Source organism: Carex rostrata, chromosome 27 (genome assembly GCF_964058835.1).
Source record: "Carex rostrata chromosome 27, lpCarRost1.2, whole genome shotgun sequence".
NCBI lineage: Eukaryota > Viridiplantae > Streptophyta > Magnoliopsida > Poales > Cyperaceae > Carex > Carex rostrata.
In genome coordinates, this window is record NC_135944.1 from 6,994,731 (window position 1) to 7,011,459 (window position 16,729).

The 16,729-nt window shown below is 32.1% G+C and overlaps 2 protein-coding genes and 4 non-coding genes across 7 annotated transcripts in view; 4 read left to right on the plus strand and 2 right to left on the minus strand.

The window, feature by feature from the left end:
• The first annotated feature begins 70 nt into the window (after positions 1–70).
• LOC144545400 (small nucleolar RNA snoR83) lies at positions 71–217 on the plus strand. Its single transcript, XR_013508500.1, has one exon. It is a non-coding gene; the product is annotated as a small nucleolar RNA snoR83 (small nucleolar RNA).
• Positions 218–286: 69 nt separating this feature from the next.
• Positions 287–416, plus strand: LOC144545398 (small nucleolar RNA snoR83). The gene has a single exon (XR_013508498.1). It is a non-coding gene; the product is annotated as a small nucleolar RNA snoR83 (small nucleolar RNA).
• A 1,020-nt stretch (positions 417–1,436) lies between these two features.
• The window catches only part of HVA22K (HVA22-like protein K), a 72,616-nt gene continuing 57,323 nt past the window's right edge, over positions 1,437–16,729 (minus strand). Inside the window, exon 9 of one of the 2 annotated variants that reach the window (XR_013508484.1) lies at positions 1,437–1,897. The gene's annotated coding sequence lies outside the window, so the exon portion shown is untranslated. The remainder of the gene's footprint in view (positions 1,898–16,729) is intronic. The other variant, XR_013508483.1, reaches the window with a different exon arrangement.
• On the minus strand, positions 4,913–7,337 carry LOC144545036 (UPF0481 protein At3g47200-like). Its single transcript, XM_078293588.1, has 6 exons — positions 7,224–7,337; positions 6,914–7,012; positions 6,640–6,828; positions 6,275–6,556; positions 5,331–5,759; positions 4,913–5,203 (listed from the first exon to the last, which is right to left on the minus strand). The coding sequence occupies exons 1-6, from the start codon at positions 7,335–7,337 to the stop codon at positions 4,913–4,915; spliced, it is 1,404 nt and encodes a 467-aa protein (XP_078149714.1).
• Positions 7,944–8,090, plus strand: LOC144545401 (small nucleolar RNA snoR83). Its single transcript, XR_013508501.1, has one exon. It is a non-coding gene; the product is annotated as a small nucleolar RNA snoR83 (small nucleolar RNA).
• Positions 8,160–8,289, plus strand: LOC144545393 (small nucleolar RNA snoR83). Its single transcript, XR_013508493.1, has one exon. It is a non-coding gene; the product is annotated as a small nucleolar RNA snoR83 (small nucleolar RNA).

Below are 16,729 nucleotides of genomic sequence, written 5' to 3' on the forward strand. Positions count from 1 at the left end.
TGATTTTGTTTCATTTGCTATTAGAATTTGTGATTTGTTGGTTGAGAAGAAATGTTTGAGGCCTTCATTAATCCCAGATCAACTTCTTAATAGTAGTTTTTCTGATTCATAGAAGGCCAATACAAAATTTGGGATGTTTCGCTGATAACACCTTTTTTTTTTTCTTTTTTTGTTAAAATTCAATGGAGGTGTTTCGTTAGTATCTTCCCTTACATTTGATTAGTTGGGTTTTTTTCACATATACCCCTACCAAAGAACAAAATTTTACTGGTAAAAGGCCTTCATAATCCCAGACTAACACAAATTTATAAAGTTGTTTTTCTGATTCATGGGAGGCCAAAATTGATCTTGGGAAGAATCGCTGATAGCATTTCATGTTTAATTGAGATGCTTCATTAGTATCTACCCTTATATTTATGTTGGATTTTGCTTGAATTTCAGCTGTGATTTGTTTTGATATTTGGCAAATAATATTGACCCAACCCAACTGTGTTCATTTATATTTTGTGTTGTTAGATATTTCCTTTAATAGTAATTGTTTTTCTATGTTTTTTTTTTTAATTTTGTTGAATTGTGGAGTGTTTTCTTTGGTTCTGGTTTTTTGGCACTTTTATGTCATTAATTATATCTTTGGCTTGATAAGTAGTGAAAAACTGAGGAAATGAAAAACAAATTCAAAAAGACTACAATTTATATGAACTGAAGAATTGCAAACATGAAAGTTTTACTGATACAACATCCACTACCAGTTCTCCAACTTTCTACTACTAGAAAGAAATGAAAAATTAAAAGGGAATTACAAAATTTGACAGGCTTTTTACATGAAAGATAAAGAACCATCTCAGGCAACACTCAGTACCACTTCAAAGTGGTAATTCAAACCCTCCACTTTTACCAGATGCTCAGTTCAATGAAGTTACATTATAGCCAACTAATAAAAGGCTCAAGGAACAAAGAGAGATTTTTTATAACCCCTCTCAAAGCTCAACACATTTGATTTTTAAAAAGATCTTTACATAATCCTATTCCTGCCTCAAGACACCAGCATTATTCTAATTTTGTTGAATTGTGGAGTGTTTTCTTTGGTTCCGATCTTATCAAATCAGAACTAATTCTTTTTTGTAATTCATCTCTCTTTTTTCAAAAAGTTCAAATAGTCTATCTGAACTTTTAAATATGAACTCTATATAAAAATATACCAGCATACCAAATTTTACTATTTTTAAGAATTGTTTTAATATTATGTTAAATAGGTAGATACTACTGCTTTTGAATCTTTTAGAATTTTCAAATCAAGTGATTTTCTATCTAAAAAGAATAGTAAATAAAGTTCTAAAAAATTGTAAATTTTTGTCTCAAAGTTCATTTTTATATGAAGATTAAGATTGATATAACTCCATAGCGTGGACTGAGAAGGAATTGCAAACACAAATTCAAAAAGACTACAATTTTTATGAATTGAGAAGGAATTGTAAACATGCAAGTTTTCTTATCATAATCAATACATTTTAATCTTAAACTCGTTCAATCCAAGAAAACTGATACAATATCCAGAGCACCAGTTCTCCAAATTTCTACTCTTAGCTACATTCATAAAAAGTAAAATAATAATAACTAAAATAATTGACAGGCTTTTACATGAAAGATTAAAGATATTTCTTATAACCATCCCAAACAATACTCAGTACCAGTTCAAGGTACTCAGTAACAGTGTAATTTAAACCAACCCAATACAATAAAATCTTACTTCTCAAACCTTCTGATAAGCAAGAGTAAATGAAGTTACACTTTAGCCAACTAATTAAAAGGCCTAAGTTAAAAGAGAGAGAGAGAGAGAGAGAGAGAGAGAGAGAAGGAGAACCCATAACCTCCTTTTTCTCTCAGTACATTATAACATCTTTACATACCTTGCCTTAAGTCACCATCAATTAGTTGGAATAAACTAACTGGCTATTAAAATCAAGTCAAGAAAGGTGCTCCCCATGACTATGATAAGAGGGGCCTAATTGCAAAATTACAAAATTTAAAGTTTCCAACACAACAAGCAAGTCAATTGTCGTGCTCAGGATCTGAGCCGTCAGTCAACCTCCTGCCCGGTGAATTTTGACCGTTGATTGAACTTTCAGGAGTGGTATCCAACACAATCTCTTTTGCTGTAATTTACAACAAGAAAAATTAGTTATAAAAGCTAAGAATTAACCTGCTGATTTTTTTTTTTTTAAAAAGGATAAATAAAGATTTATTAGTCGACACCTGTTGTAGCGCATTTAAAGGCTACAGCCCTGGGAAAATCAATCTCTACTTGGTGGCTGCTGGTGAACTTGTTCTGTTAGAGAGAGAGAGAGAGAGTGTTATGTATCTAAGTTTTCGAAAAAAAAAGAGAGTTATGTATCAGCTGTCAGAAACAAAGGAAAAGGTATTTCAAAATGTAAAAGATAGTTGAAACTGGATTGGCATCCTCTGAGATATGAGATATCTCAAAATTTGAGTTGATTTGTGAAAAATCCGTACCGTTCAATTCCTTTCTGCACGAATCCCAAAGCACAATAATACTGACCCCTGCATTCCGAATAGGCACCAAAAAATAATTGTCAACTTATAGCTGCAGTTTCTCCTTCAAATCTCTCCTCTTTCATATTTTATTGGTTCCTTTAATTTCAGAAACAAAAGTGTTTGAAAGAAATTGATGGGTAAACCTTTAATTGGTCGAATTTATTTTTTCATTTATTATTTGATTTTGTGATTTGTTGTTTGAGCAATGTATGAGGCCTTCATTAATCCCAGATCATGTTCTTAATAATAATTTTCTGTAGAACAGTCATAGATCTCCAATTCTAAATTGAAAAATATATATATATAGAGCATGACTAAATTGCTACAAGTAGCACTTCGACCTAAGTGCTTACGGGGTCATATATTTGTATTTGATGTTCAAACAACAAATCCAAACCGTTAAATGTTCAATCTATATTAAAATGTGCTTGGAGACCAAATTTGACATTTTTTTGGAATTTTTTTACTATTTATTAAGATGGTTTGAAATCGCTGTTTTTTAATGGTGCGGAATTTTAATAAAAACAATGATTTTCAAACCATCTTAATAAATAGTAAAAAAATTCTAAAAAATGTCAAATTTGGTCTCCAAGCACATTTTAATATAGATTGAACATCTAACGGTTTGGATTTGTTGTTTGAACATCAAATACAAAGATATGATCCCGTAAGCACTTAGGTCGAAGTGCTACCAGTAGCAATTTAGCCATACTCTCTCTCTCTCTCTCTCTATATATATATATATAGAGAGAGAGAGAGAATGGCTAAGCTCAAATCGTTTGTTCTTAGACTCAGGAACAAATGACTCAGTTCTCCAATTTCTGAAGTTCAAACGGCCGATCCAAACCATTAGGTGTTTAATTTATATTAAAATGTGCTTGGAGACAAAATTTTATATTTTTTGAAATTTTTTTACTATTTATTAAGATAATTTGAAAATCGCTGTTTTTATTAAAATTCTGCACCATAAAAAAACAGCGACTTTTAAACCATCTTAATAAATAGTAAAAAAATTCCAAAAAATATAAAATTTGGTCTCTAAGCACATTTTAATATAGATTAAACATCTAACAGTTTGGATCGGCCAATTGAACTTTGGAAATCGGAGAAACAAGTCGTTTGTTCCTGAGTCCAGGAACAAACGATTTGAGCTTAGCCATTCTCTCTCTCTCTCTCTCTATATATATATATATGAGAAGGGTTCAAATGCCTCCATGTTTTTGTGCCTCCATCATGCCTCCATCTCTCTCCATCATTTTCAAAGTTCAAACAGTCGATCCGAACCGCTCAATCTAACCTCCATACTAAAATATGTTTGGAGACCAAATTTTATATTTTTAGGAATTTTTTTACTATTTTTTTAGATAGGTACAAAATCAGTAAATCTGAACCATCTAAAAACAGTATTTTTGTACCTATCTAAAAAAATAGGAAACAATTTCCTAAAAATATAAAATTTGGTCTCCAAACATAGTTTAGTATGGAGGTTAGGTTGAGCGGTTCGGATCGACTGTTTGAACTTTGAAAATGATGGAGAGAGATGGAGGCATGATGGAGGCACAAAAACATGGAGGCATTTGAACCCTCCTCTATATATATATATATATATAGAGAGAGAGAGAGAGAGAGAGAGATGGGCTACGGTGAGTTGCGAAGTAAAGCGACTATTTTTCTTTACACTCATATTTTGCGATTTGAAAATCCAAACGACCGATTCGAACCACTCAACATGATCTCCATTTTGAAATGTGCTTGGAGACCAAGTTTTACATTTTTTGAATTTTTTTTTACTATTTATTAAGCAATTTTGAAAATTGCTGATCCGATGATTCATAAATTTTTACTTTTTTTACTATTCACAGCAAAACAACAGTTTTCAAAATTGCTTAATAAATAGTAAAAAAATTCCAAAAAATGTAAAATTTGGTCTCCAAGCACATTTCAATATGGAGATCATGTTGAGCTGTTCTAATCGATCGTTTGGATTTTCAAATCGCAAAATATGAATGTGAAGTAAAATAGTCGCTTTATTTCGCAACTCACTTTAGCTCATCTATATATATAATTGCTTCATTTTTGCAAATTAAAGAATATATATTTTAGAAGAAAAACAAATAGGGAGGTCAACTTGAAGATTTTAAATTTGCACAATATCACTAATTATGCATAGCAATGGTAACAATCAATTTGAAACACACATTATAACTGGAGAATATGCAAAATATATCACAAAATATACAGAGCAAGGGTAATAATCAATTACAATCATGCACAAATATAAGTTGAGAATACAATTATATCAAAATCCGTATATATAGCATGCACGCACACACACACACACATATATATAAGTTGTACGTCATTTTCCGAGATGGAAGGTTAAAACGGAGTATAGTGTTTGGACGAAGGTGAGAAAAATAACAAGCGACGCTGCAATGATGGATAACCCCCTCCACGGGTTATGGAAGTACTGGTGCCGTAGACTGGCACACCACTTGTTCCTTCTCTTCTTGTAGTACTTGCTCAACTGAGACCTTACATTGTTGAACACGTCGTTGGGGGCGTCGTGTGCCGCCTCCTTTGACAGTTTGTTGAAGAGATCGGCCACGGCCTTGTGACTTGCCAGAGAATTGATGATGATTTTCTTCTTCTATAAAGCACAATTAATATCAATTATTAATAAGAAAATCAACAAATTAAGTCCAAATTAAAATTAAACCAAAAGATTCTTGTAGTGTTACTTAATTGAGAAGACCGGTATTTATATATATATATACCTGCAACAGCTTGACATCATCTGCAGTGTCGATTAATGCATCCATGAACATGACATATGACGTGATCTCATTGCCGGTGCCAACATGGATTTGCTCATACGCAACCATATTTAGGAGGAGATGCTCGGTCCCGTCATGGACTTGTAGGACAGGAAGTTCGAGCTTGCCGGTGTTGTGGTCAAAGTTGATGTCCCTCAGGCTTGCATGACTGCTATCCTTGCACCTGAAGCGGACCCCACTCTCCCAAAGCTCAACCGCATTCTCTATCAAATTATGCTCGGTCACTTTAGTCTCGTTGATTGGGGGCGAGTCTTTATGGAGCATGCTCATGCGGTACAACTCAAGGGGGTGGCTTGCTAGTGTTGACAGATTTGCTTTCAAGTTTTCTCCGCAATATCTTAGCACCAAACAGTTGATGTACTCGTCATCCTGCTAAAAGTAACTATACAATGTTATTGCTGTATCCTGGTTAATTTCTCTCATGAAAACCAAATAAAACAATGCAAAAATAAAAAAAAATAAAAGTAGATGACTATATATTTTGAATAGGCTAATTGCTATTCAATACCTCATAACTTGGATTGATACTACTAAAGTTAAAATTTTCTACAAAATTAATACAATATTAATTTGTTCCTCATTAGTAAAGCTTAAAAAGGTCTCCCAAAACTGGGTGCTCTGATCATAAGCAATCATATAATTAAGATATAATTCCATTGCATCATGACTAGTATAGGCGGAGTCAGAGTTTCAAACTATGGGGTTCAAACATATAAAAGGTTTCATGTGTGGGGGTTAATTTTACGGTGCACATACCATGTAAGAGCACATAAATTTGAAAATGAATGAGGTTAATTGACCCCCATTCCTTCTTACTCGATCCGCACCTGATCAGTAGTCTTAATTTGAAAATACACACATAATTTGAATTGAGTTTAGCTTACGGTTCGTCCACGCTTTTCAACCTCGAGCAGTGCCTTGAGCACCAACAAAGGAAGCTGGTTCTCTAACAAAAGCATGTCTCGTTTTATGTACGGCTTGCGCAAAGGATTCATCCGTGAACTGAAAACAGGATCGCTAGTTGCATAATCATCTTTTTTTTTTGAGGAAGTTGCATTATCATCTGAGCGTTCATTCATGCGTAGCACCTCGATCATGAAGCATCCATCGAGTAACATCATCTTAAGAAACTCATACGGGTTCTCTTTCCACTCTTTATCTAGGCCCTGTCAAAGTCAATTACCAATTTAATTTGCACACATAAAAAACCTTGCAAATTTTCATTATTAATTATTCATAAGATAGGTACTATAAAAGGAGCATATATGCGTGCCTGGTATGAATCTTGTAATTGTTTCAAAATTGATCGGAGCTTGCTTACAAAGGGTTCCGATTGCTTCCCTGCTCGGTTCAGGAAATGCGCAAGAGCTCGGTGTTTGGCCACTTCAGTTGCCTTTAGGAGCTCTGAACCGTGGTGGAATGGTCCGAAAGATATCACCTATATATTTCAAAATATGAAACTCTAGATTCATTTTGTATATATACTTTGTGATATTGTATATAAGCTGTATAATGAGGTGAACCTGAGGTGTAAATGCATTCGGATTGTGAGACCTGGCGAAGTTGGTTACACGGTAGATCGATGGTTTATTCCAAGCTGCCTCTTCTTTAGAGATGTCAACCTTGTTGATATATAAAGAGCAAAAACAGTTTAGTTACTTTAATACATATATACATCATGCTGATTGCCTGTTTTTTAGTATATACTATATACTTATATTATTTAATATGAACTATATTTATAATTAGCTAGCTAGAACTTTGATTATTTAAAAAATAGCATGAGGAATTAATTAATTGGATTATAAAATTGTAATAGATGTTAATTTGAACCTCCTTGGCAGCGGCATCCATGTCAATGACCCACTCAAACAAATCAGGTGGAAGTGTGTCGATACATATCTCTGGTCCATCCATTGATGCTTGTGTCTTGAGAGAAGAGACCATGCTTGCAAATTAATTATATGATCAATATACTTCCTTAGCATATATATATATATATATATATATATATAGACACACACACACACACATTGATGGTTAAGAGAGGTAGACCCATTAAAGAAGCATTGCACAGTTGCCTTGCTTTGGAGACAAGGGAAGAATGAATGCTTTTAATTTATATATATACTTAACACTTTAGTCATGATATAATTATTTCTTTTTATGAGGGAACAAGTACAACAGAGAAGGAACTCAAAAGAGAAAGCTGCCTACAATGATTTATCTTCTTCGTTTGAAAAAAAAAAGTTAAAAGTAAAAAAATGGGCCAGGGCCCAAGCCCAACCCATCCGGCCCAAAAGCCCATTTCTTTCTCATCTTTCTCTAAATAGAAATAGAAATAGAAACCCTGCCTCCCTGCAGCCGCAGTCTCTCCTTCAAATCTCCTCTCCATCTCTTCTCTTTCATCTTTTCTTGGTTCCTTTAATTTCAGGACCAAAAGTGTTTGAAAGAAATTGTTGGGTACCTTGGATTGGTCGAATTGATTTTGTTTCATTTACTATTTGAATTTGTGATTTGTTGGTTGAGAAGAAATGTTTGAGGCCTTCATTAATCCCAGATAACTTCTTAATAGTAGTTTTTCTGATTCATAGAAGGCCAATGCAAAATTTGGGATGTTTCGCTGATAACACCTTTTTTATTTTGAAAAAAAAATAAAAAATCAATGGAGGTGTTTCGTTAGTATCTTCCCTTACATTTGATTTGTTGGGTTTTTTTCACATATACCCCTACCAAAGAACAAAATTTTACTGGTCAAAGGCCTTCATAATCCCAGACTAACACAAATTTATAAAAGTTGTTTTTCTGATTCATGGGAGGCCAAAATTGATTTTGGGAAGAATCGCTGATAGCATTTCATGTTTATTGAGATGCTTCATTAGTATCTTCCCTTATATTTATGTTTGATTTGCTTGAATATCATCTGAGATTGTTTGATTTTTGCCAAATAATATTGACCCAACTCTGTGTTCATTTATATTTTGTGTTGTTCAATATTTCCTTTAATAGTAATTGTTTTTCTATGTTGTTTTATTTATTTTGTTGAATTGTGAAGTGTTTTCTTATCTCACTAAATATATATTTGGCTTGATGAGTTGTGAAGAAACTGAGGAAATAAAAAACAAATTAAAAAAGACTACAATTTCAATCCAAGAAATGAAATACAGTACCAGTTCAATTTCACTAAATTAAAAAAGACTACAATTTCACTAAATTTATATGAAGATTAAGATCGATATAACTCCATAGCTACATTCATAATAAATAAAATAATAATAACTAAAAAAAATTGACCGACTTTTTACATGAAAGATTAAAGATATTTCTTATAACCATCCCAAGCAGTCCTCAGTACCAGTTCAAGGTACTCAGTAACAGTGTAATTTAAACCAACCCAATACAATAAAATCTTCTAAAACCTTCTGATAAGCAAGAGTTAACTCAATATTAATAAGTTGAGCATGAGCACAGTTAACGAGTTAATGAGTCAGGTTGTTAATAAATTGAGCATGAGAACAGTTAACTCAATATTGTTTTCTCAATTCAAGTTGACCTGCTCATTAATTTAATGAACCGAGTACGAGCATATCTCAACTCGCTCAAATTCAGTTCATTAACAACTCGTAATTGTTATATTGGCGATGGTATGATGTAGTGAAGAAACAAAATATTAATATTTTGAGCAGCTCCTAGATGGATTGTAACTTATTGTTTCATTAGTAATGAAACGGCAATTTTCCTTTTTATCAACAAAATAAAAAGGTGATGCTATCTATACTCGCTCCAATATACCTAAAATGATACCTTTCTCCTTGATACCTAGCGAAGAATTATGGGCCTTTCTCCTTTAACGGGCTTTATATTTTTAATTAATTAACGTTGAAAAATAAAAGAGCAAAGCACGTCCTTATAATCTTTGCTATTGCAAGTTTATTTATTTATGTGTGTAGTCCCCCCTAGATAGCACAGGCACAGACTTGCTATATGAGCATGCATGTTTTTTATGTGGATTTGCATCTATGCATCTTCCATTTGCTTCATTCCAATTAGGTTCAATCAGACAAAATACATCTTCCATTTGCTTCGAACCAGCATACGGCAAAACCTCATAATAATAGAGTTATATATGATTCATTGCAATTGACTAATTTGACAATCAGAACAATTGATTGTCTTATTTTGAGTGATGATAAACTTTTTGACATCTGCTAAATGAATTGAAATAAAAAAAATGAAACAAAATCAGTATCAGTATGGTACAGTTGTGACAGCAATGTAACTAGCCTAGTCTTAATTTCTAAAGCAAGTAATTAAAGATGAAAAAAACTGGAATGAAGTGTTGTGCTTCTGATATATTGGAAAAGATCAAGTATCCTATTTCTTCATGGCTCAGGTTGGGGCCACCGAACGCCTGTGCAGACCCTAGTATTTGAGGTCGCATAATGGCCTAGTAGTCTAGATATTTGTCGAATTATGACCAAACGTGGGTGTTTTATTTTATTTTATTTTTATTATGTTACAAATAAAAATTTCGGTAAAATCCATATATATCTACATTCAATACATTTTTATTATTATTTTAAAGCCTTTTGAGTTCGTGCAACTCAACAAATAAAAGGTAAAATTAAGTGAAATAATTTTGTAGTAAAAGCATAATTCTTCTGTTCGAGCGAACTAAATCATTATTATAGATTACCTAATAAGTGTATTTTGGTTGAAGAAGTAGCATTTGGTTTCGTAACAAAGACACATGTTTCTTAGGTGACAAGTTAATTATAGGTTCAAAATCTGGATGAAACAAAGGAGAAGTGATAAAATGAGAAAAAAAATATATTCTAAAAATATTTAATTGTGGATAATGACCTCTCTATGGATAAATCGAAAAAGATAAACAAACTTAAAAATTATATTAGATATAATAAAAAATGTAAAAATAAATATAAATTAAAGAAGTTTAGAAGAATAACTAGAAAATTAACCGTAGCAAACCGAGCTCTAGCTAGGTACGTAATACTAGAAACCGAATCTTCTGCTTCTCTGTGGACATGAAATTTTTTTCCTTAAAGTCATTGACACGTGAGTTCGAAGTGAGTTTTAAGGCAAAACTATATCCAATATTTAAATATCAAAATCTATTTTGGATCCACGTATCAATGACTTTAGGGACAGGAATTTCTTGCTCTAAGAGGGGCAGGTGATTCGGTTCGTAATGCTATGTTTTTGCTTAAAATTAATGGTGTTATCATTGAAGAACATATTTAATGCATTCGCTATGAAGAGGAATTTTAAGTATACCACTTAAATTTTTTTCCTTCTAAAAATTATAATATCCTATTTACCTTTCTAAATTTTAAAAACTCTCATATTTATCCAATTTATTGTTTTTTCTTTTTGAACTTTGAAAATACAATTTTGAGAAATATACATGGAATTTCCCGCAATAAAAATTACTGGCTATAGACACCACAATTGAGGAATGCAATTTTATAACTTTTATACTTTAATCATGAATTATAAGTAAAAGAAAAGTTTGCATTCCTTAATTGTGATATTTATATATATATAAAAAAAAAACATGATCACCCATTTATTTGCATTGCTAATATATTAAATGCCGCCTTCCTTTATTAATAGCACAATTTGCATAAATAGATGGATCTTATCCATAAAGTATTCATACATAGATGGATCTTATACATTGGATTATAAAATCCAGATCCATGCATACACATAATTAACATTATTTCCCTTTCCTTTGGAAATTAAATTAGAACACAACTCCAAGGTGCATTTGATTACACAACATTAATTTCTCTTCTTCATTTTCACCATTAGTCCATTCTTCATTTGGAGGATTATAGAGTGTTTCTGTCAGATACGCGATATGAGAACCTCAATTTCAGTCGCAATTGAGCCAATGAATAGCTACTTGAACGAGCGATCAAGATCTGAGCTTGAGCTCAGACCAATGGTAAAAGGACGATAAGAGAAATTGACACAAAATTGGGATTATATTTCACACGATAGTCTGTTACAAGCATTGGCCTTATATAGGCGATGCGAAAGAAAGAAGAATTACAGATTTCTACGAAAAAAAATTGATTCAATTGCGTCACAAGCTGACAACTCAGCGCCAACGTGGCTTCCTAATGCTTATTCATCAATGACTCAACTAACTCTACTGTTTCTGACGCTTGGACCCTCTTGTCAGCGCCTTTCTCTATTTCGCGGTCATTTTGTTTTAAATAGAGCGGACCCCGTTTCTCAGCGACAACTCTTTTAAATGAGCGTTGCCCTCTATGTCCGGCTGATCCTTTCCTTCATTCCGAGCTTTTACAATGTCAAAATTAGACTCGGTAATACACAAATTGAGCCCGGTATCTGACAATCCCCCCTCCTTGAGCTGTTTCTCAACCTCGAGAATGAAATCTGGGTATTATCTTGTTATTTCAGCATAATCCACCCAAGTGGCATTGTCTTCTTCATCACCTTTCCAGTGAATGAGCACTTGAGCACAAGCTACATTGTTCCTTTTAATCATCCTTCTTGCGAGAATTTTCTGAGGAAGCTATAAGGTTTCGGTTTGGGTTTCAAACAGTGGTAATGCCTGTGATATGACTTGATCACTCCCAATTCTAGCCTTCAACAAAGAAACATGAAAAACGGGGTGGATTGTTGAACCATCAGGTAGATTGAGACGGTAAGCACAATTTTCAATTTTCTGTAATATCTCAAATGGCCCAAAGAATTTTGGATTAAGCTTTTGATTACCAACTCCTACAATTGTTTTCTATTTCTATGGCTGTATCTTGAGATACACCCAATCTCCTACTACAAACTTCCGCTCAGTACAGTGCTTGTCAGCATAAAATTTCATTCTTTCTTGGCTGTATTTTGTCGATCTTGCATAAAAGCATTTACCGACTCTACCTGACTCTTAGGTACACTGTCCATCCACAATTGCGGCGGCTGATATCCATACAGGGTTTCAAAAGGCGACAACTTGGTGGAATGATGGAAAGTGGTATTATACCACCACTCAGCCAGTGATAGGTATTTTCCCCAATCTTTCTGTTTATCGAACACCATACTCCTCAAATACGATTCCAAACATTGGTTAACCCTTTTCGTCTGCCCATCAGTTTGAGGATGATAAGTTGTGCTCATATTCAGCTTTACACCCAGTTTACTCATCAGTTCTTGCATGACAAGTCTCATGTAACAGACTTTTTGCATGACTGCCCTTGTAAATACTGACTATTTGTATGGAAGGCATTTGCATGGTTACACTTGCATGCCTAAGGCCATGCAAAAAGCCATTTCGAGGCTTGTTGCATACCAAAGGCCATGCAACAAGCCATTTTCGTTGTCATGCAATAAACGATTATTCTAGTAGTGATAGTTCTCTAAATTGAAATAGTATCAGAAATTAATAAAATTAGTTATTTTCTTCTCAAATTTGGTCAATATTTCTTTCAATCCGATTTCAAAAATAGTATAAAAACTAACTTAAACCGATCCGTCTACCCACGGTTTTTAGTTATTTCTATTTTTTTTTTAAAAAGATTAAAAACTAAAATTATCCAATTAGACATGCATAGATGGTCTACTTAATTTCAAAACTTTTGGCCACATCAGTATGTTTAAATATTGAATTGGTCATTTAAAGTCAGTAAATTTAAAATTTTGAACCTGAATTTTAAAGGATTTCTTCACACATCCAAAACCAAGGTGGAAAAACAATACAACTACTTGCTACTACAAGCAATGAACTTTACATATACTACACACATAGCTTCTCTTTTTTCAATACTCAATTCCAAACATACAAATATTTTAACCTTTTAACAAAAAAAAAGAAACAAAAATGTACAAATTAATACTAATTTCTTCTCACATCATTGTACAAAGAAGAAGAAATATTGTTGAAATTTTGCCTCGTACGGCTGCCATGTGGGTCCCCTTTTGGGTAGATATAGCAGATGCAAGTTCAATAGGCATGAGACACAAGTGCTCCTCCATCTCACTGGAAGTGAGTCCCTCAGAAACCGATGACGAAATGCTATTTGGCTCCTGCAATATATGATGGATATATATACATTATTATTTGTTTATTGATGATATATTGCCAATAATATATAGATTGTATGAAACTGGATGGAGGGTATATATACTATTGTAAAGGTGAACTAAAGCAATATATACTTTTGTTAAGATTTAACAGAACATGTCTTTCTCAGTTTTTTTCCTCAAAAAAAAGGTTTTTCTTGGCATTTTTAATTAATAAGATAAATTTTTGTTTAGTTAACATTTTTTTGAAAAGCACCTCATTTTTTTATTTTTCTTTTAGTCACATACCTTGATTTGAAGCTTAAGGAACTTGACATAGTCGATAACCTCATCGAGCATGGTTACCCTATATGTCTGTTCATAAGATAATTTAAAGATTAAACAATTCTGGTAAAAGCTAAATAACAATTCAGTTTAACTATAATGTACAAAAATATATATAAAAATATTAAAATTAGTTGTTGAAATTATTTTGTGCTATTATTACCTTGTTTGAGTTCGGTACGAGATCATGAAGATTGTGCATCCTTTCTGATATCCTCTCTCCTATGCTGTATTTCATTGTTTTCACCACTTGTTATTTTTTTTTTTCCAAAATGATATAAAAATACAGCTAAATAATAATTGGTCAATATCTATAATATTAAAGGTACATTTTTGCCAGACTCGGTATGGGTACCAGTACAACTGGTATAACAGTAACTTACTCTCTTAGCAATGCTGTGGGGATCAGTAGCCATGCCTCGACGGGCTCTGACACGTGGCATGAAAGTTCCATCAAAACCAGTATTTTCATTTGTAGTAACTAGATTTGCATGAACTTGACTTGCCGTTAATTGGTTCAACTGATGGATGTCTGAGCACAACTCAGTAGTCTCAGTCTATGGCAAAACAAGGCAAATTAAAACATTAAAAACAGTCTAAAATATAACATTAAATTATTTATTTTGTATGATCGAACACATAATTAGGTACCCTAAATAAATTGTTATTATTTCAAAATGATCCAGAAAACACTAAATAAATCCATTTTCTTAGAAAAAGAAGCATAAATTAAAAACACAACAAATCCACTAAATAACAATTGGTCAATATATATAATGGTACATTTTTGCCAGACTCGGTATGGGTACCAGTATAACTGGTATAACAGTAACTTACTCTCTCAGCAATGCTGTGGGGATCAGTAGCCATGCCGTGGAGGATCCTGACACGTGGTATGAAAGTTCCATCAAAACCGGCATTTGCATTTGTAGCAACTAGATTTGCATGAGCTTGACTTCACTAGTGGAAAAACATGAATCAGGATCGGCCTATCTGGATCGGTTATATGAAACAACCGATACTAATACCTATCTAGATCGGTTTTCTGAAAAAAACCGATCCTAAAAACTAGTTAGATCGGGTTTTTTAGTCAACCAATCCTAATTTGTGAACTATCAGGATCGGTTTTATAAAAAAACCGATCCTGATACAATTTTTTATTTTCAAAGTTGGTTTTGCAAAAAAAAAAAAAAAAAAAATCAGGGTCGGTTTTTTATAAAAAACCGATCCTGATACTATTAGGATCGGTTTTTTATAAAAAACCGACCCTGATTTTTTTTTTTTTTTTTTTTTTTGCAGAACCAACTTTGAAAAAAAAAATTGTATCAGGATCGGTTTTATTTCTAAAAACCGATCCTGATAGTATCTAGATCGGTTTTTAGCAATAAAACCGATCCTGATAGTATCTAGATCGGTTTTTAGCAATAAAACCGATCCAGATAGTTTTTTTCTTTTATTTGGAAAATCTTTTCATATGGTTATGTTTAAATAAATATAAAAAATTACATATTAGAAATATAAGTTAATTATTTAATAGAAATTTTATTTAATTTTCAAATTCTACTTAAATAATATTAATGTAATTTTGATGAAAATTAATGTAATTTATATTATTAAAATTTATGTGATCATGGTAGAATTGATTTGGCCATACAAACACAAATAAATAATTTTTATATTTTTCACATTTTTCTTAATATTTATCCGTGTACATGCATTACCAAACAGAAAAAAAAAAAAATGATAGCCGTTTGATGGTTGATAGACCATCAATATGAGTGGGGTTTACCACAGTGATGTTTCTCATATAAAGACAAAGGATATGCTTCTCTTTATTTGAAAATAGAAATATCTTCCATGCACAGATGGACTGTTTGATTTATTGTTTCCTGGAAGCCCCAGTACATGACAAGCTAACTGGTTTACTTTTTTTTTTTTTTTTCTATAATTTGTTTTAACTAATTACATAGTAAATTTTGTCATATCTCAGCAAGATCGATGTGAAGAGTAATCATGACTTATAATAGTTTCTTAACACACAAACACACACACACACACACTCTGCTGATTAACAATAATAGATCAATTGTATGCAATTAGAGCTATACAATCATACAACAAATTATGAACCCGTTCAACAAATGCAGCTAAAATTATAAGCCTTGTTTTCATTTATAATGTTTACCCCTCCATTTTTTTTTTTCTATATAATCAAGTACTTTTATTTGGTCTATATTTTTTTATGTTATACATGTAATCTTTTGAAATAAATAATTATACTTAAACCCTATAAAAAAGTATATACCATTATTAACTTTCATAATTATAATTTATATTTTTGGTGTGATCTTAATTGCATGAATTAAAACTAGAACACAAATTAATAAGGAACAAATTAATGAAAACTCAGTTGAAAATTGACTTCAGAATTTATTAAAATTGACTTCAGAATTTAAACTCAGTTGAAAATTTACTTAAACCCTCTGCTGATTAACGACAAGAGATCATATTAATGTATGCTATTAATTAATTAATGCTATATACAACCATACAACAAATTAATAGTTGAATATAAATTTTCGAACTAATTTAATATAGACATATGTACTAAATTTGATGATAGTTATTTTTTAATTCAAAAAACTCATTATCATATATTAACTGATTTAAAATTTTAATATATATAGTTGATAAGTTATATAAGTTTTCTTTATTAACAAAATTTTGTTTTTCAAATTGCTCCAAATATTTTTCTTGAGCATAAGGTGAGAATCAAAGCTCTCAAATCAAACCTAGCTAGTGCAGTTTAATGATTTTCATTGAGAAATTTAATTAATGACTTCTTACATGGGGGGGTCAACGCCTTATTATACAGTTGCATGCATATCAAAATTGATTAAGAACTTTGATTAATTAATGACTTTGATTGTGCATGTATATTAATT